Source organism: Oryzias latipes, chromosome 17 (genome assembly GCF_002234675.1).
Source record: "Oryzias latipes chromosome 17, ASM223467v1".
In the NCBI taxonomy this organism is placed as follows: Eukaryota; Metazoa; Chordata; class Actinopteri; order Beloniformes; family Adrianichthyidae; genus Oryzias; species Oryzias latipes.
This window is the reverse complement of record NC_019875.2, coordinates 10,282,612-10,303,223: the sequence shown is the minus strand read 5'-3', so window position 1 is coordinate 10,303,223 and position 20,612 is coordinate 10,282,612. Positions and strand designations below refer to the sequence as shown.

General features: G+C 38.5%; 2 protein-coding genes across 2 annotated transcripts; one reads left to right on the top strand and one right to left on the bottom strand.

The window, feature by feature from the left end:
• Positions 1–519: 519 nt before the first annotated feature.
• LOC101168738 (claudin-15) lies at positions 520–4,581 on the bottom strand. Its single transcript, XM_004078759.4, has 5 exons — positions 4,182–4,581; positions 2,296–2,460; positions 1,740–1,821; positions 1,227–1,337; positions 520–1,131 (listed from the first exon to the last, which is right to left on the bottom strand). The coding sequence occupies exons 1-5, from the start codon at positions 4,396–4,398 to the stop codon at positions 1,050–1,052; spliced, it is 657 nt and encodes a 218-aa protein (XP_004078807.1). The 5' UTR covers positions 4,399–4,581; the 3' UTR covers positions 520–1,049.
• Positions 4,582–9,111: 4,530 nt separating this feature from the next.
• On the top strand, positions 9,112–19,906 carry LOC111949120 (interleukin-20 receptor subunit beta-like). Its single transcript, XM_023965690.1, has 7 exons — positions 9,112–9,474; positions 11,850–11,976; positions 17,092–17,282; positions 17,397–17,518; positions 17,609–17,756; positions 19,072–19,226; positions 19,509–19,906. The coding sequence occupies exons 1-7, from the start codon at positions 9,375–9,377 to the stop codon at positions 19,596–19,598; spliced, it is 933 nt and encodes a 310-aa protein (XP_023821458.1). The 5' UTR covers positions 9,112–9,374; the 3' UTR covers positions 19,599–19,906.
• Positions 19,907–20,612: the final 706 nt, after the last annotated feature.

The following is a 20,612-nucleotide window of genomic DNA, read 5'->3' as shown; positions in this document are numbered from 1 at the left end:
ACATTTGATCTGCAACAGTGGGAGAAAAATGTTGCTTCTGGGCTGCCAGTTGGAAGGTTAGGAGTACATACCTGTCTGTGTGTGTGTGTTTGTGTTTGTGTGTGTGCATGCGTATTCTCAGGATTATTTGTGGACAGTGTGGAGCTTTAATCCACTGTCCTGCCTGTCAGCAGGTACTGAGTGCAGAGATTAATCATCATTATCATGCAGATTACAGCGCATACTCTCACAAATGCACACTCTGAAAACACACCCTGTGCTCACACAGAGAAGTAAATGTGGGCTTGTGCCCACAGTTAAAAAATAACTTTTATGTTTACATTTTCTAAAAACTGGGGGTAATTTCTTTGGGATAGACATATTTAGCTGAGCAGTTTTATTAAAGCCTTATATGATCATGTTCAAGACGTCTCAGTTTGATTGCTGTGGAACTGGAGAAACTGGAACCACAGCTTCATAGTTTATTAATCAGATGAATGAGTTGGGGTGTGTAAAGATTCCGAATAAAATTTCACTGAATTTATTGAATTTATTTATTGAATTTATTTAGTCATGGTATGGATTTACAATTTCTGATGTTTTGATTTTAAAAAGAGAAGAAAAATGTTATAACATTAATTTGTTTGCTTAACAGAAACAAAAGCTGCTCATTTATTATGTAATATAAACTTTATTCAGGTACAAACAAACTGAGTGTTCTTTACAATTGAAATCAGATGATCACAAACTTCTGTATTCATAGGATCAGTGATGAAGATTCCACATCCTCAACCTTTACAAAAAAAACAAAAAAACAAAAACAACAAAAGTACAGAGGACAGTTAAACTTCAGTGTAGGATTTGTCTCTATGATTAGTTAAACAAATAAAGCTAATGCCCTGAATGTTTTCTTAATGTCATAACTTTAGGCGGAGCATCCGCCTGTCCCGGCACTGTCAGTCCCTGGAACAGTTTACCGTAGAAAAAGCTTAAGTTAGCTTCACAAGTAAGCATCCTGACAGTGAGAGTGTAGCGGTGTGTACGTGTGTGTTTGTGTATTTGTGTGCATGTTAGACGTAGGCTCTGGATGACTCTGGATCCGATTTGGCCGTGGCGGTGTAAACCTTCTGCTTAGACTTTCCAAAGTATCCGCTGTAAAGATGCAGAAAACAAAGACATTCAATGTTTGCAAACAACACCAACAAAAAAGATCTGCTGAAGGTCACGTGACGTGTGTCCACTCTTACCCCTTCTTGGCAGCTGCCACCCTCTTACAGGCGGTGCAGAGGAGAGCGCCACCCAGCACAGCCAGGGCACCTCCAGCCCAGCCCAGGTACAGGCCGGTCCCCAGCTCAAACCTGCAGACACACAAATGCAGCTCTGTAATGACGACACACTCAAACAAACCCATCTTTTTGAAGGAGGGCAGCCAAGCCCTAAGACAGCAAATCCAGACGTACGTAGATTAAATTCATGTAAACCACCTTAATGTTCAAGGATAAGATGTTTGATTCTTTGCTTTGGATACTATTCTGTTTCATACTTTCCATAAACTTAAAGTTTCTTAACTTTGTTTTAGTTCAAGTATCTGTTTCTTCTTGTGGTTTCTGTCAAACTTTGGCCAAATAATATCTGTGATATTTCTCTGATAAAGAATGTGTCTTCTTGTTGTTTGTAACAGAAATCTCTGGTTTACTCATGACTCATGTGTTTCTACATGAAAGTGTGGAAGGATCAAAGCTGTGAGTGTGTGAGCTCACCTAACTCCTCCATTAAACGGGTTGTGGAAATCCTGGACGACCTGGAATCCGTACCAGGAACATGCGATGATGCAGCACAGACCTGCAGACAGCAGAACAGAGCTGTACCAACCTTTTTCACTTTTATTTGTGTCTGAAATCCAATCTGAATGGTTGTTTTGTGGTCTTCCTGGTTAATGAGTAACATCTCATGTCTGTTTTGCATCATTATGGGATGTAAAGAAAAAAGGGTAAGCACATTTGCTCTCAAGTAAAAATTTAACCAATAAGGATTTACTCATGTTCAGAAAAAGTTCAACAAGGAGTCTGATGGAAGCAAAATGAAAATGTTTGCTTTTAACACACTTGATACTTATTTCATCATCTGGGTTTGAGACCAGACAGAAAATAATCAGTTTGTTATTAACAGAGATGCCCAGACCCAATAGCATCCTCCTCTGTGACTGTAGGCTTTGACTTTCCTCTTTGCTTAGACGGTTTTTATTGCTTCTGCCTTGTGAAGGTCTTCAAATTCATTTGAGTGTCTGATCTGAAAATGTGAAGAGCTCTGCCTCACCTCCCAGCATGCTCAGGATGCCCCCTGTAGTGGCGATCTTGGCCTTGGATTCCTCTGTGGTGGAGCCGATCTTGATGCACTTGAGTCCCAGCAGAGCCACGATAATGCAGCCGAGGCCAAGCAGCAGAGAGATGATCATGAGAGCGCGGCACGCCTGAACGTGAGCTGCACACAGAAACAAACATAACGGCTTAGAAAACAAAACATTTTTATATTAAAAAAGGCAGATATTCAAAAAACATTATTCCACTGAGCTGAAAGAGAAATGCAAAAGTCACATCTGGGAGTGATGCTCACCTGGTACATGCATAAGGGACACAGGTCATTTAAACTTATTAGAAAAAGAAATGTATGTTTGCGGTAAAAGTAGATTTTTAAAAATGTTTATGACATCCCAGTGGTATTTTATTTCAACTCTAATAAATTTTCAATGCTTACTGCACCTACAGAACCAAAAAACTTAATCAGATCTTTATGAAAATGTGCATCTGCAAATATCACAGGGAAAACAAACCTTGAATTACAGTTGCAAATGAATCAGTGGTCCTTTAAGGAGTGATGGAGGATGTTGAGAGTCTCGTCAGGATTTCAGAGGAGCTAGAACCAGAGTTCAAATGCTTTCATGTCAAACTACTTAAAAATGTTTCTGTCAAAAGATCCTGCTAGAGTGTTGTGATGAAATGTGTCAGACGTGTCTAATTCTCTCATGTCTGTGTAGAAACAATATAAAACTATATATGGAATGGGGAAAAAAACAGGCTGACATTTGGGTGATGAATGTTATATGCTTGTTCAAGCTGGAGCCAGCTCAGTTATTTATTAACTAATCGCCTCAGCGGGTAATAAAAACCTGCCACTCCCTTGATGACCTACAGGAGCAGCAGAGCTGCAAGAAAGCATCAAACGCTGAAAAATATCCATGATCAGCTGCCCTGTCAAAGTGATACAACATTCAACTAAAAATAAAAACTTTTGAATAAAAAAAAACATATAACGATATAATAAAGTGAACATATTACATTCACTTAGTTCATTAGTGTATCTAATCTGATCACATGGCCTAAAAAAATTTACATAGCAATATATTTCTTTGACAAAGTTTACTAGATTTTCTTTATTGTATGTTTGGACTTCTTCCTGTTTTATTGGAATTTATCTTTTTCTTTGTACATACATAAAATGACACCAATAAAGCTGTCAGTTCCGTTTTTTTTCTTCCATTATGTGACGACGTTTGCTGATTTATGGTATCTTTTGTATTTAAGTCAGTTGTTTGTATGTTTTTCCCATATTCATCGGAAAAGGTTTTTCTTTCCTTCCACTCTTAATAAATAAAACAGTGAAATAAAGATTGAAAACTTCTGGGGTTTGACTCCATTTTACCACAGCTGAGGAGAAAGTTCAAAATGGCGCCAAGCACTTACAGCGGTAATGGGGAGAAAAAGGGTATCCAGGGTTCTGTTTATTATATAATGTATAAGAATAATGAGCTGCATTTTCATTTTGATGAGATTTTTTTTTATTGTTTTCTGACTTTGATTGGTGCCTGATCTGGTGTTTGGAGGGAAACTTGAGGCTCTTGAACATTTGACCCCCTTAAAGACCACATGGTGGGTTGGTCTACTTTTTCTCCACGGTTCCAGTGCTTTTTTAGAAAGTTTTAAAAAAATTGATTCAATCAAATAAAAAATTGATAGTTAATAGATCAAACACAAAGCCATGCTTATCTCTGTAACACCACTTTAACCCAATTATTCAAACTCTACACAGGAGATTATTTTTGAAAGATTAGTAGGAAACGATAAATTTCTTTAGGAGAATTTCAAACCTGTCCAAGATTTTAGAAATGTTTCTGATTTGGTTGTGATTTTGGTTTCTTGTCTTACCTGGGAGGCCAAGCAGTGAGTCAAAGTCCCGACACTCAGCGATGCCTGCGCTGTTTTCGGCACAGGCGTGCCACAAGTTCTCGAACTGCCTCTGGGAGATGATGACACTGCCGGACACGGTGGAAATCTTCCAGTAGTCGTTAGACAGCGATGTTCCGGTCACCAGAAAACTGATCACAGCCATGATGAAGCCGGTTACCTCTACTGCCGTCGACATGGTTGCAGACTTAAAAATAAAATCACTCAGAAAACAAGAAAACTCTCAGAAATCCAGGTATTTATAGTTATGAAGTCTGGAGCCTCTTTGGCCAAAAACCCTGAAAAGGAACAAAAATGTACTGCAGGCTCAATGAAACTACTGCCCCACTGCTTCTGTCGGATGAATCTGACTACCGAGGCTCCTGAGAGTGGACTTCACTCTTTCAGGGGCCATAAAGGGAAGGGCCACACCTTGCAGTCCCCATCAATTCCTCCTGAGCGCTCATCATGATAATGATGATGACGAGAGGCTGTAACCACGCCTTAGACACACTCTGTCTTCGTGGCGACTGAAGCATCTCACACAGACTAATATTTGATAAATGTATTGCCTTCATGAAGTCTGTTGCTTTTGGATCTGACTTGTTCACATTTCCTGTTCTGGTGTTGGTCTCAAACAGACCTCAACTTCTGTGGCTCAGTTCAAACGGGCAGAAATCATTATTAGGAACGGAGCACTAACATGAGATTTTTGTTTAAAGAACCACTAAGAACAAACATGACAAACCTCTGAAACCTGTTCTTTCACCAAGGAAGCTGGAATGATAGAATTTAACAAACAGAAATTTGTTTAAATCCCAGATTTATACTGAGAATGAGCCGAAACAGACTGAAGCTGTTGTTACTGCACAGACACATCATTATTTCTCTTTTTTCCCCTGGACTCAAGCAAACATGAGAACTGAAGCTGTTCCTGGACATCAGAAGTCCACTTCTCTCTTTCAGGTTGGCCTTCTGATGCTGTTTTAATTGTAATTCACTTGCTGTCCCAAGAGAAACAGTACATTTGGATACATTTTCTGTAGTCATCATTAAAGCAAAATGTGGAGTGCCGCATGGTTCAAGTTCAGGCTCCTTATTTTTTTACTTTTTTTTATACTCAGAAAATTTTTAAACCCATATATTGTGTTTGAGTCAAAACTGACCCGTTTTCAAGTTACAAAACGAATACAACACATAGGATAACAAATCGGAAGAAATCAATGTATTACAGCTGTGTGAGGACACACTTCATCAAAACCACGGCACCTGAAGGCTAAAAATTGTATTAAACAACATTTTGGATGAAAAAATGTTTGAATATCAAAGTGAAAATAACTGAGATTTGAGTTTTTAGTCTTTGAATGAAGCTAAAGTTCATGTTGAGGCACAACAGTGAGCAGGGGAGATCTTTGCCCTATATGTCTCGGAGGTTGCTTGTTCCTGTTTTGGATGATGATGGAACTTTTTGAAATGAGGATTCTTCATGTTGAGCTTTGAGTTTCCTGTTTTTTCATTAGGGCATTGGGGGAACTGGACGGCTTCAAAATATGTTTTTGTCTATTTTTCTCATATTAATCCCTTAATCAAATAGTGAAAAGTGACTCATCAATAGTCCTAATATTTATTAGAAAATAAGTAAACTGTTTATCATGCTTCAAAGATGATCCTGACTTTAAAAAACAAGAGAAATATTTACACATTTCAGATAAACTTGTTTAAGTTGAAGTTTTTTTTATTTCAGTAAAACAGCTCCTGTTTGTTCATCGTGTCTTCAATTATATTGAATACCTTTATTTTAATGTATGTACACAATTTCTTGACAATATCTTGCTTTTGAGTTGAGGCTGACTCCATGACCGAAAACAAAGGGAGCAGAAATTTAAAACTGTGACGTGTTTGTTTGCCAGTTTCATGATGACTGAAACAAAAAGCAGCAGCTGCTTGGTTAGTAGCCTGTGTGAGTGATTGTGTATTTTATTGTTTTATGATGGGTGACAGTTAATGATCAGAGTCCAAAGTCTGAGACTTCTCTCGCTCTGCTGAAGCAGCTCGTCAGGAAACAGGCAGAAACTGAAGCACAGCATCGTGGAGAACTCGTGAAAATACCTGGGTTTTTTCACAGATGTGAATCTGAATCACACATAATCTAATAAACAGTTTTTTTCCCTGCAAAGTTATATGAATACCACATCTTTTTAAAAGATTACTCTTCAAAAACTAGTTTAAAAACTAAAAACTTTAACTCAGGGGCTGCAATAGTAAATTTCTCTTATTTCACCACATCTTGTACTAGCTTGTGACGTGTGGGCTGCCGACAACGGACCCGGACAGAAAGTAAGGCAAAAGTCCCCAAAGGTGACTCACATGTAGGAATGTTGTGAGGCTTCAAACTTCCACCAAACAGAATCGTCACAGAGAAACACTCAGGGAGGGAGCATAACCATCTCAATAAAGATCAAATCTGTGCAGATAACACATTTAGGTCAGGAGTTTCACTGCTTATTTGGACAGAAATGCTTCACAAAGTGAACTGACTGTTGAACAAATAGTCAAGAATGAATAAAAAAAGAAATTTAGTTTTCAACTATGTTTAAAAATCTTCTTAATATTCAATTCAAACTCAAACTGAATACTATTAAAATTTTTCTTTTACTTGGAAATGGGAGTTTTTGTGTTTGTAAAATAATATTACTATAATAGAATTAAAATATGTAGTTTAAACAAAGAAGTAAATAAAAACACCATGGATTCAGTTATTATTTATTTTATTTGGTGTGGTATTTTTACATCAGGACATCAGATCTAATCCTCCATGACCGACAGTAAAAACTTCCTTTTTGCTTCATAAGCTCCACCCACTCAGTGTGATCGGTGCACTTGGTAGTTTTTCTTGAAAAAGAAACATGTTTTTTTTATTTGGGACATCCATTTCCAATCAGTTTATGATAGCATGTTTTTTTTGATCACTTCATACTTTGCAGAAATGTTAAGTTTTAAAATTCATTTGGAGATGAAGTTGTTTTCCCCCATTTCTCAGATTTTTATAACATTTCTTGTTTCAGATAAAGATGTGTCTGAATTAGTTTTTGTTTTTTTCTGGCATAAAGGGTCACAAACCCCTGAGACTCATCATGAGTATGAGATACAGACTCATCTCTGTGGTACGGGGGTCACAGGACAAGTACAGTCAGGTGGGTGACAGCATAGACGCCCTCTCCTCCATGTTCTTGTGGTCCCCTGTTCCCTGATTTGGAGGGCTTTTAACCCTTGTGCTATCCTAGGCACTTTAACATTGGGAGTTGGGTCATCTAGACCCACTAGACAGTGCCTCTGAACCTTTTTTCTTCAATGATTTGTGATCTTCACTGGTGTCCATGGATTACATGAAATCTTTCCACCTTTATGCACCTTTGTCATGGTAGGGAGAACACGTCAATGTAAGGGTGGGGTCATCTAAGACAGTGTTTTTCAACCAGTGTGCCGCGGCACACTAGTGTGCCGTGGGAGATGGTCAAGTGTGCCGTGAGAAATTGCCCTCATTAACTGATCTAAAAGCAATTACCATCTCCAGGAAATCAGCTCTTTGTTCATCCAAACAGGCCCTGATAAAACACTGAGAAGTTAAGAATATGAAATATCATAAAATATTTTTTTTTGTGTTTATATGATTCTATTAAAGATATTTTGATAAGAATAACGGGATAGCGCGATTTAGCTGCAGCTATAAGTGTGTAAGGAAAAGTCCCGCCCCTTTAACTGTCTCCACCAATCATTCTTGAAGGCTTAATCACATGTCATCAGTCTGACCAATCAGAAGTGGTTAAAGTATTCACTTCCTTGTTTCGATTTAGCGCAAAAAAGTCTCTGTTCTAACAAAAATACCAGCTAAAGTACGTCTTTAGCGGTGTAGCTTTCCACAGAATCTGGTATCAGACTGGAACAAGTGAACAAAACCATGAAGCTCAAAGACGCTGGTCTTTCTGCGGTCGGCGGATTACGGGCACTACATCTCCCATGATACAGTAAAGTGACTGTCTTAGCGCACAATGAGTCTCTCCTCTTAACGTCTTAAAACAACGAACAGACATCAAACAGTTTTTGAATCTTTTGACTTAATTTTTAATAAATCTTTTAGAAAAAACAGCTGCAGCTTCCAGGGTTTTCTGCAACAATTATCACAAAAATGCATGTGAGATTGCGGAGCGGCTGTAAATCAATACAGACTGAGCTTTTTTTTTTTTATCTTTTGTGTGCCGTGGCTCAAAAAAGGTTGAAAAACACTGATCTAAGATAGCACAAGGGATATTATCCAATAGTCCTAAATTGTCTGTGTATATGTTCATTGTTCTTGTCCTCATGTTACTTCTTTGTTTTTCTAAATTTACAGCCCTGAATATTTTCTAGTTGTCGCTCCATAAACCCTTTAGAAAGACCTGGCGTTATGTCATGTGGATCATGTTTGGCCCGGTTCTGGCCTTAAGAGTTGGATCTAAAGATAGACAAACACTTCTCAATTGTATGCTCAAAGGAAGAAAAGACAACAGATTCCCTCGAGGAGAGCAGACACAACAATCCACCCATACAAATCTCCTGTATGCTATCTAGATCTTCTTCTGCTTTCCTGGAAACAAGTTTCTTGCAGAAAACAGTTTGCACACACATTTTGCCATATATGATGACACAATAATTCAAGAGTTCAGAGTAAATATGAGATAGCCTTTGTTCAATTATTCCAACATTAAATCAATGCACCTCTCCGAGCCTCAGAGCTCCCCGTGTTCTTCAGAAGTTGAAGCTTTTCCACATGCTGTCATCTCAGACTGTAGAGAACCGGTCAGACCAGATCTGCACCTCTCAGCTAGCCGTCATTATCCGGATCCACCACATTTTCACTGCACTCATAACAAAATCTTTGCAGGTCTCGCGTCTTCACAGAAACTGATGCATTGCTGGATTAGGAGTTTCATATTCTGAACAACAAACTGGCTGGAAAACTACCATCTCTGGACTATAATGACTATCAGCTAAGAATTGTACCTCCACAGTGAGGTTCTCATCACCTTCATGCTGGATTTTGGCAGATTTTCCCGGAGCAGCAGATCCAGAAAGATGCTCTCTGGGACATGACGAGTTCTTTGAGTGTTTGTGGAGTCAGAACACGAGGGTCCTCAGATGAAAGACTCCTTCTTTCCTCTTGTTTTTGGGATGGAGAGCGAAGTGACGATACTGAGATGTGCTGCGATGGTGGTGATCCTGATGAACTGCACAGACGGTGAGAAACCTGGTTATCACATCCACAGAGCGCTTATGAGACGCTATTTCTGAGCTGTAACCACCTTTAGCAACTCTGTGGGCTTCAGGTAGACGAACGTGGAGAACATGTTTCAGACCCACGTCTGCATGTTCACCACTGTTCAGACAGCCATGGTATGGTTAGTGTTAAAGGAAACTCACACAGGTCAGGTAGATGTCCCACTCCTCTTTCTGAAACGTTTTGAAGAGTCTCAACAGTTAACAAAAATGAGACAGCTGCTGATTAAGGAACGTGAAGCATAGGAGAAATGTCAGTGGGAAAAAGGTTTTTTCTGTTTACAGATGATCACTTATTTTGGTTAAAAGTCACTTAGATTCTAAAAAAAAAAGATAAACACGATGATCCATGAGGTTTCTTAACCTGAATTATTTTCATTTTCCTTTTCTGTATGAAGGAAACAAACCGTGTCACTTGTCAGACTGGTTGTGAAAAAACAGTATTTGTTGGATGTGTCCAGAAGGTAAAAAAAGCTTATAGAAACATTTGGAAATGCCTCCCATTAAATACACTCCTTTAAAAACTAAATCTATATTTGAAAAAAAAAATGAATTGCAATGTGTAACTTAACGAAATTTATGATTTTTGGAGATCGCTATGGTCTGCAGATTTAAAAGTAAAAGTTGCTATCGATAATCATGTTCTGGAAAGAGTGACTGAAATCGAGTTTCATGGAGTAATTATGGACCACAAAATAAGCTGGAAGCCACAAATAAAAGCAAGTCAGAGCTAAACTTGCTAAAAACAGAGCAACTCACTCACAAAGCACGTTCACTAACATCATTCATAAAACTACCATATTTACACTAAAGTGTAGAAGTTTGGGGAAATACTTAAAAAACAAACCTACAGTCTTTGTAGATCTTGTCAGGAACTGGTGGTGGAGGACCCAAAATGTAGGAGACCCAGCCGTGGTGACAGGAAATGAAACATATAATAATCAAACTGAAACATGACAAAACTATGGGGAGAACCATAAAGGTGACAAAGTAGAAAAGAGCAGATGACCGGACACTGATGAACTCAAAACCAGACAGAATTACCTAAAATGAAGACCAGCTATGGAGGAACAACCTGGATCTCGTGTGACAGAACATGACAAAAAAGACAACGTGCTTATCAATTTGTGGTGTGGATTTATGGAACGCGTTACATGAAGGTTTAAAACAAACAAAGCAAAAGTTTACATGTATCCAAAAAACAAGCAAGATGTCAATGATGAAACTTTACAAGCCATAAATGATCAATAAAAACAAATGAGCAAGTTTCACTTCTGCATAGGTGCTCTACAGAAGGTGCCGTGAATGTTTAGAAGACAGACAACTAAAGAAAAATATGCACAGCATGTGGTGTAAAAAGGGGTCGGATCAAACAAGATTTTTCTTCAACCCACTCCTTTTCAAGCACACTGTTTTGTTTTATCTGTCTATTTTTTAACTCTTGTGTTTATTTTCATTTTGTATTTCTGTTTGAAATAATTTTTTTTCAAATAAACACATTGGAAGTTTTGATGCAAACCAGGGGAGGACTTTAGTTTACTACTGTTCATCTTCATTTTTTTTTGCAAAGCACCAAAAGAATTTTAGAATTCTTAAAAAAACAAGGAACAAGTTAAGAAGTTTAAAACATTGCATAACTCATGATAATAAATTCATCAGGACTCTATTGTTTCCAAATTAAAACATGTCACAACTAAACAGGAATGTTGGAAATCACTTAAAAAATGCAAAGCCATTTTTTTAATCACACAACTTAACTACAATTCTTGACCAATCAGCAAAAAATTGCTTTGTTTATACTATAAAGATAGTTTATTAAGTTGCATAACTACAAACAAAGAGACCACGCAGAAACGTGTTACGTACTTTCTAGGCATGCATTTCACAACAGTGGAAAGGGATTTTATTCCTAACGAGAAGAACAGCACTCTAAACAGTTTGGGGGGAAACAGGACAAATGCAAAAACTCTGGAACAGCAGCTAAAACACAGAAAGAGAAATGAGACATGAACTGCAAATGAGACACAGACCTGAACGGAGAGAAAAGAGCGCTCTCAACTGTAAACTTAATAAAAAAAATTACGCTTTTCAATGACGTTTTTCAGACTAACAGATGAAGGGAGCTGCTTCTATCTCAGCAAAATACATTGACTCAATGACCAAAGAGAAATAAATCCTCAAGAAAAAACACTTTTTACACTTTGAATGTATTTTTGATGGGAATTTGGAAAATCTAAAATCCTGCATTTATATTTTACATAGTCTATGGTGAATAATAGGATAAAACGGTGCTGCTGCTCACTCAAAGTAATGAATACTTTTCCTGTATGCCTGCAGATATTTGGACGCTCCCCGCCCCCAGCAGGGTCTTTGTGGACTCTGTTAACATGAGGCACATTCTGAGGTGGCGCCCCCCACAGGCAGCGTGCAACACCACAGTTTTGTTCTCTGTTCAGTTTCAGGGGTGAGTAGGAGCTGTGTTTGCTAAGAACTGACATGATGTACTTCTGTTTGAGAGAAGTTGGACAAACTGTGTTTTGTTGCTGTTTGGATTCACCCTGCAGTAAATCCTCCATGCCTTTTTTACCCATCAATTTTTTCAGCCCTGTTTTGCAAAATTTTGGCTTGATCTTTTTTTTTTTCTTTTAGAAATCATAGTCATTGTTATTTTATTAGTATTATTCTTCATTCAAGCTCTATTAAAGATTTTCCAGAATAGTTTCATTTCATGACATCTGCCTTTTTTAAATCTTGGTTTGGAAGCAGAGAACATCTGAAGCTAAGTGTTACATTATGTGATCAGAGGAAAATTCCACGTTCAGAAAAAAAAGGTTAAAGTAATACTTTGTATGTAAAGTTTTTATTTGATAACTCATTGTAGCAAAAGGGAGTCAGGAACAGGTTTCAAATATCTCTCTAAAATGAGACCAAGGAAGTAACACTAAATTCACTTGATGACATGTATACCCAGAGGTAGTTTTCATCTGACTTTGAGCTAATATTTCATTGAATATGCTCATTTAACCACCTCTGCATTCTGGATTGGTTTATCAGATCACAAGTTTGGCTTGCATTGAGTGTCAGTGCCTTTGAGCAAGCTGCCAAACCTGGCACGTTGCTCTTCTTCTGAAGCCTTTCCATTCAGACACAGTAAAAAAAAACATCAGGAGTCAACCGGAACCATAAATCACACAGGCAATTCAATTCAATTTTATTTGTATAGCCCAAAATCACAACAACAGTCGTCTCGATGGGCTTCGAAGTAAAACATGAACTCAAAAGGATCACGAATACAAAGAGTTCAATAGGAAAATACTAAAAATGAACTAACGAACTGACTAAGCTATACTGGCATCCCTGCCCTTAGACCCCCCTTCGCTGTAAGGAAAAACTCCTAAAAAAAACGGATTCCGGAAAAAACGAAGAAACCTCAGGGGTGCCCACATGAAGGAGGGATCCTCCCCCAGGACGGACAGGCGATTTGCCAGAACTCTTAGAGAAGAATTAACTTATCTAAATCTACAACTACATATATATATATAAAAGTCCAGCAGACGAGCTTCATCCAGCCGTGGTTGGTGGGACAGTCAGGGGTGCGGGTCGAGCCAGAGACAGGATCCACAGCCAGGTGTAGGAGCAGGAGCAGAGACGAGGTACTCGGTCAGGAACAGGAGCACAGATGAGCCAACTGGAGTCTGGAAGCACTCCCACTCCCCAGGAGGGGAGAGGGAAAGAGGGACAATACATGCATCTTCTGCTTTTGTTTCTGTATTATTTATACATATGCGGTTTTATGCAAAGGATAAAATAAAAAAAAAGGCAGTGAATGTAATTTTTTAAAGAGAAACGTCTGCAATCTGGAAGGAAATTTTTAATAAGAGACAAAAAGGACTTTGGAGAATAAAAAACGAACAATAGGAAAAAAGTTGGATTTACGCTGATATCCATTATTTCCACCTAGGCAAAACACGGCTCCAACTCTGATATAAGTGATAATTTAATGGTAAAAGGATGATGGGGGGGCAAAATGCCCCCCAACTGTAACCTAAGATTCAGATAAATCTGACGTTGTGAGGATGAGACACAATAAGTAAACATTTGGTCAAATTAATTATTTGTTCTCTGAAGACGTTTTTATAGATCGGTGATCATTGTCACTTTAAAATCATTGAACCCTTCTTTTTTTTAGAAATAGGAAAATGAGTGGTGGAAGCACCCCTATTATTGCAGCAGGCACCATAGTGCTAATTCAGAACCAATGAATGGTTGATTATATTTCATTTGAAGGCAAAGCTCCCATATAAGGCCTACTATGAATCTAAATATGAAAGAAACGATGAGGTTCATTTAATTGAATCGGTGAATTCAAAATAGAGATTTTCTATGTTCTATGGTCTTCAACGGAAAAGCTATCTGATTATGTGCAAAAAAGTCCCAAGTTCATTGTAATGTATTGACTATGCATGGCATTTGCAATGCATTGAGTGTAAGAGGGGCCTAATTCCTGGACTTGGGCCTCTCTTGCATGGGTTTAGCTTTATCCCATAGATGGCAGCACTAGTTATCCAATATGGCAGCGCCCCTGTTTAATTTAAGAAGGGCCCAAGTCCAGAAACTTTAGTTTGTTAGTCCTCTGAAATTATAAAAGTGAAGTGCTTCATATTAGAGCATTTGTAAAGCTATGAACTGGTGCTTAATCTGGGTAAAGTATTTATCATTTGGTGTAGCCTCCATTTAAGATATGCAATTAAAATCATTTCCTGGAGAGAAAAAAACTTCTTGGACTCGGGCCCTTATTGAATTCACCGATTCAATTTCAATAAGGTAAAATATTAGGAATACTTGTAAAGATTTATTTGTGTGACAGAAAAATGCACTTGAAAGTACATAAAAATGTACATGAAATAAGTCCATGATCTTTGGTGGTCAGATTATATACATGAACAAACTCCAGAGGCAAGAAGCTGATGGTGGTTCAAGGCCAGACCGTGTCAAAGCAACACTCCAGGTGGAGAATGGGGTGAATGACGGCCAGCGAACCGTTCAGAAAAATTCATGAATTTAAATGCGGAAGTATGATTGTGAGCAGAATGGTGGAATCTTTAGCTATTTGTTCAAAGTGAAGGTTAATTGATGATGGCGTGCAGAGTGACATAACAATCCAGCATACCTGTAAGTGAGGTAAATCCTCCTTATTTAAGTTGCACTAAAGCTTGACCTTAGACTGGGTTAACTTTTTAAATACAAAAGGTTTTTCCAAGATAAACTATTGTTTGTTTGCTATAAAAGGTTTACATTGATGTGAGGATTTAATTAACTGATCTACAGGTCTCGTTAGGATCATCTGGTGAACCAACCTGGCTCCAATAGAAATCACAGCGCTGGGAGCAAAAATGAGACTAAATCAAACTTTTCACCCCTTTTTTGCAGAATTTTGGCGCAATCTGTTTTTATTTCTTTCAGAAATTACACTCTTCTTTTTTTATTATTGTTCGTTTAAGTCTTATTAATTTCCAGAATGGTTTTGTTTGTCCCAACTTAGCATCACCACATGTTAACGTAATCTTTCATGTTCAGTTTTTATGTCAAACATAGAAAAAACATTGAAGTTTTGTCCCAAATTCGAAAGAAATTGGCAGAAGAGACACTAAAACCAGTCAGTAGGTTTCTTTGGTATGACTGTCACCTGCTTTCATTTACTGTTTTACACAGGTGCTCCCCATGGCGTTGGTGTTCAGGGCGCAGAAACAAAAGTAGTGAAGAAACATCAAGTAAAACGAGATTTTTTTGTCTGGTTATTAAGAAACCGGAGACAGCACAGATGAGCTAAACTCGAAACTAGACTAAAGAGAAGAGAAAATAATGTATAAATAAATGAGAAACATTTGCTTGAGGCTTAATTTGTCAATGTCACAAAAGAATTTCACATTAATGCAGAATGGTTGCATTTCCTTTTTCAAGCACAAACACACCATTACAAAAGCAAATATTTACACAAACAGCCACAGATACAGCATTCACACACACATTAAATCCACACACACCTACATGCACAACACACAAAAGCTGACTCACACCCCCTTGTAAGCTGACTCACACGTCCACTCACCCCCATTTATTGAACACACTAAAGCTAAACTTTTAATTCTTTTAAACCTGTAAAGCAAAACTTTTTGAAAATAAATATGAATAAAAAGATAGGAATATTAATCCAGAATAAATCAAGTTAAACCTCAAATAACATACAATATTTTGCTCTCCATAAAAATATATTCTGTCAAAATTATACAAATATGAACATGCTGCAGCACAAAACAAGGAAAGCCTGGAAGGGCTATTAATAAGAAATAATAAATCAAATCATTCTGTTTTCTGTACTCTTTTGGGTTTTTTTTAGAGCTGGACTACTGGTATCTTTTTTAGCAATAAGTTCATTTTTTGGTGTGTGACGTCCTGTGTGTGTCTTTGTGAAACATATCAGAGGGATTTGATTTTTTTTTTTTAAATCTGTCGTTGTGAATATCATTTTTAGGTCTTATAAAACATTTAAAACTAAATCATAGAACTCATTACTGGGATTACTCCAAAATATTTGGCATCTTTCTAATTTTGAGCAACAATCCTCCAAAAACCTCAATACATTCATAGACAAAGGATCTATTGTTTATTTATGATCTCATAAAGTGCAGTTGTTTTACTGCATTACCTGCTGTCTTTATGTCAAATAGGTTACTAACGCCAACTAAACGACAGGCAGACGTAAAAATACATTTTATAAGGAAAATAAAGACATGTAATAAAAATGTCTACAATAGTTGAAGGCATGCCATGATCCCGGTGTTGCTCAATCCAGGCTGAGCTCCTCGCTGCCTGCGCCCTCCACCCCTCCCCTTTTTCTTCATACACATTTGCAGCACATTCTCAAAAACAGGAGCGCAGGCTGCTGCAGGGGGCGCCAATTCGCAGGTTTCGGACCGTCACAAATTCTGTGATATAATAGATAATATTACACCAATAGTGGCGCTGATTTTTTTCTCTCCAAGCACTAAGCTGCTGCTCCTCTTTAAATTTGCGCCCCGGGCAAATGCCCGTATGACCCCGTGCCTAAAACCGCTACTGACTCACACACATCTCTTGCTCACATTTTAGGTTGATTTTCATCCGAATTTCTTCTAGATCCAAAATTGTTAACCCCAAGCGAGGAGAAGTGAGGAGGGCAGGAATGCAGACACAAAGCCATATTCCACTTCTTCACTCATATAATAATGACAGAAATTTCTGAAAGCAGAGATGGACAGAACCAGTTTGATACAAATATAATGAAAATGACAGCAAGAGTTAAGTCACTGTGTGATTCCTGTACAAAAACAAGAATTGTCCTTTAATAAAAATTATGTGTCCGATTTTTGCACTCTCGCTGGAGCTCTTTTTCAGGATTTTTCCACTTACGTTTTTTGTCAAAGCCTGAATATTTGAATTGGGTGTCAAACTCTTAATCTCAGTGTTTAGTTGGAGTATTTTTAATGTGATCAGTGAGGTAAAAAACATCCCAGATCTGAGCCAAGATTCTTTGTTTCAGAGAGTTTGAGCTGCTGGTGAAGAATGGCACCTGGATGGACGTCTTCGACTGTCAGCAGATCCCGTTCGCCCACTGTGACCTGAGCTTTGAGGTGGGATCCGACTCCGACTATGACTTGCAGGTCCGAGCTCAGTGCGGCTCGGAGGTTTCAAACTGGACCAAGCTCGGCTCTCCGTTCAACAGAAGAAACAGTGAGACCTTCTTTCATCTTTTCAAAGTTTTGCAGCACACACGTCTGCAATCTGCAGATCTCTAGTTTATGAAGCTAAAAGAGGGATATTAAAAGTGAGAAATTCTGCCTGCAGCTCAGCTAACTGTGCCTGAAATGAAGGTGAAAACAGCAGGTGATACTCTGCAGGTGTTGATGGAAGAATTTCCTCTTTCTGCTTCCATCAAACTGACGGTGTGGAGGAAAGATGAGCAGCAGGTCTCACCCATTCCTTCGTTTTTTCACTATGATATTTTCATCATTTGTCCTTTCTTTATCACAGTACGTGCTCACATTTTCTTATTTCAGAAAGTGGAGTACTCTTTGACACCAGAGCAACCGATGCTGCACATTGAGGGGCTGCATGAGGGGAAAGTGTACTGCGTCAGGGCTCAGCTCATGCTGTACTCGGGGGTTCGCAGCAGCAGCACCCGCCCCCACTGTGTGTTAGTCACAGGTATACAGTAAAAACACAAACACAGGTCTATTCTGGAGTGGTTAGTTTTCACTGTTTGGTTTGTCTTTCAAATGTTCGGGTGGCCTTTCAAAGGTTAGGGTCTGGAAACACGTCCCTCTATCATTTTGATGTAAACACAAAGCTGTTATCTTCCCTCTTTCTTCTATTAGGGTGTCTTCAGACTGTTTGGACACATTTGGTCAGCTTTAAGTGAACCAGAGTTTGTTTCTCCCAATAATCCAGAACAAATTTTCAGTCTGAATACATCCAAGCTGACCCTGGTCCGAGACCAGGAACCGCTCTCAAACTCATCTTTCGAGGTGGTCTCGGTTTGTTTCCAATTGGAATGAGCTTCGGTTCACTCTGAGATCCTTGTCTGAAAACAATCCGTTCTCGGAGCTGAAACAGCCACCGCAGCCAGTCGTCACGTGATGTAAACACAGTAGGAAAGAAGCAACAGATGAGCCACAGACAAATGTAAAGCAACAATTGTTGTGGTATTCAACAGTAAAAAATGGTTCAACTGTTTGTTTGAAACACTTCTTACATGATTTTACAGGGTCTGGTTAAGTGGCACGCGCTGCTGTGATGTCATCCTAGAAGCTACCTTGTACTTTCCTTAACAGAGTTCTCTTAAAAACAACGCCATGACACCACAACGATGAGACACAGCAACTCATTGAAATGTGGTCAGATGAATGCAGGCTCATCAAAACAACTTTTAACGTGATGGACATTGTTTCTCACTGTTTTCTCAACAATCTATATGTCATAAACACTCAGCGTACCTTCTTACCCGACGTCTCCTCATCACTGGAGTTGTTAGCATCCTGAGTTGAAGCACCCATGGCATCTCTCCTTGCCAGTAACCGCCTTACAGCATGCCTCCACCGTATCAAAGTAAAAGGTTTTGTTCTCGATGTTCAAAGCTGGTAATCGAAATTTAAAGTTTTAATAACTTAGCTGTCCCAACAAGGATGGAAGTGCTACATGTCTGTCTTTCTCTTGATGTTTTGACCCGCTCTCATAGTTCCTGGCCAATACATCCTTAAATTAGAACCTGTTAGGTCAAATTCCTCAGACAGGTTTTGGATAGAAAGTTCATACTGCTTTGTTATCACACAGCGGCTTGTTATTCATAAACAGGTTTCAATGATTCCAAAAATCCACCCATCAGTGGTTTCTAAGAACTTTTTGTTGACTGAAACTTTTATCACTTCTTTACAAAGATGTAGAAATGTTAAACGATCAGATGTGAGGGTCAGTTTGGACTGAACAGACATCTCAGTACTTTCTGGTTCTCCTCCTCCTGCAGGTCCAGAGATTGCAGCTTGGAGGACTCCTACCACCGTGACTGTGACCCTCATCATCATGCTGGGCCTGCTGTTTGCGGTGTTCTGGTCTGTCATCCATTGCCGTCCGGGTTCATGCAAAAACTTCCTCAAGAAAAAGTCGCTGCCTGACTCGCTGGTCAGTGATTGTCCTGCACACATGAAGAAACATTAGTAAAGAGCAGCTGATCTTTGACTCCCTCTACTGATGAAACCATGCAATTGATTTTCCTGACTGTGAAGGAAACATTCAGCGATGTTGTTGAAAAAATAGTTTTGATTTGTTTGGTTTCACTAAAAGATCGTTTTTCTGATACTTGTTTCAGATTGAGACAGAATTTAAAAACATTTCTCAATGCTGCGTTAAGCATTGATTAAAGCAATAATGTTGATACAAATTCATGCTTGTCTTTGTCTGCAGAATGTCAAGGTCATCCCGATGGTGGAGCAAGCTCACAATGAGGAGTTCTGGGAGCCGAAGCCTCAGGTGCTAAATTCAGACTCTGTGTGAGGAGGAGAACAAAGACATGCTGCCTTCATACGCTGCAGATTTAAAGAAACATATGGATTTTCTGCTCGTGTGGACGTATGCTGCATTGGAATCCTTAAGAAAAGAGCTGGAAAAAAAGGAGAACAAAGAAAAAAAGGCTTAACTCTGCAGAGCAAGTGGAGGATTATGATACCCGGCTGATCTATGACTTTGTAAATATATTCAATAACTTTTCCTAACAAGCTCATATTATCAGCTCTGTGAGCCAGAAATGAAAAATGAGCTTCTTGTTTTATCACACTGCTTTAATTAAAGCACATACCTGTTTCTAAAAGTTGAGTGTGGAGTTCCTCAAGCCTCGGTAGTGGGCCCTTTGTTGTTTATTTATGGAGAGGAAAGATTATTGTGAATTAAAATAATCTTAGCAAACAGCATTTGCTATTAAAGAATAAATTTAAAAAAATTGTGCATGAAATTTAAAAGGAATGAAGAATTTCGTAATGTTTATCATCAAATTTAAACTTTAACCATTTAAAAAACAAGACTCCTAATGTTCTTGAATATGATGTTTTTCAAAAGAAAGATGGGAACCACTTTCAGGAAAGCAACAAACCCACTCCTCAGCGAATGGAGCTGTGTGAACTTGAATTAGAAAACAGAACTTAAATTAGAAATCTATTTCACTTAAAAACATTACAAATTATCCATCCATCCATTTTCTAAACCCACTGAATCCCTTTTGGGATCACAGTGTTGCTTTAACCTTCTTAACTACTGTTGGGCAAAGGCAGGAAACACATAAGCAGGTTGCCCAATCTGTCATAGGGCCACACATTTTAAACGGCAGGCGCGTGGTCACAAGCGTTGCGATCTTAGCTAGCTCGCTTATTTTTAATAAGCAATGCGGGTGTGGGACACAAGAAAATGGCGCAAAAAGAAAACTGCAGACTCAGCTAGAATTTTACATAAACTATATAACTTTTAGAGTGAATTTGACACCTGCCACGAGCATGAAAACTCACCAAAATTTAAACA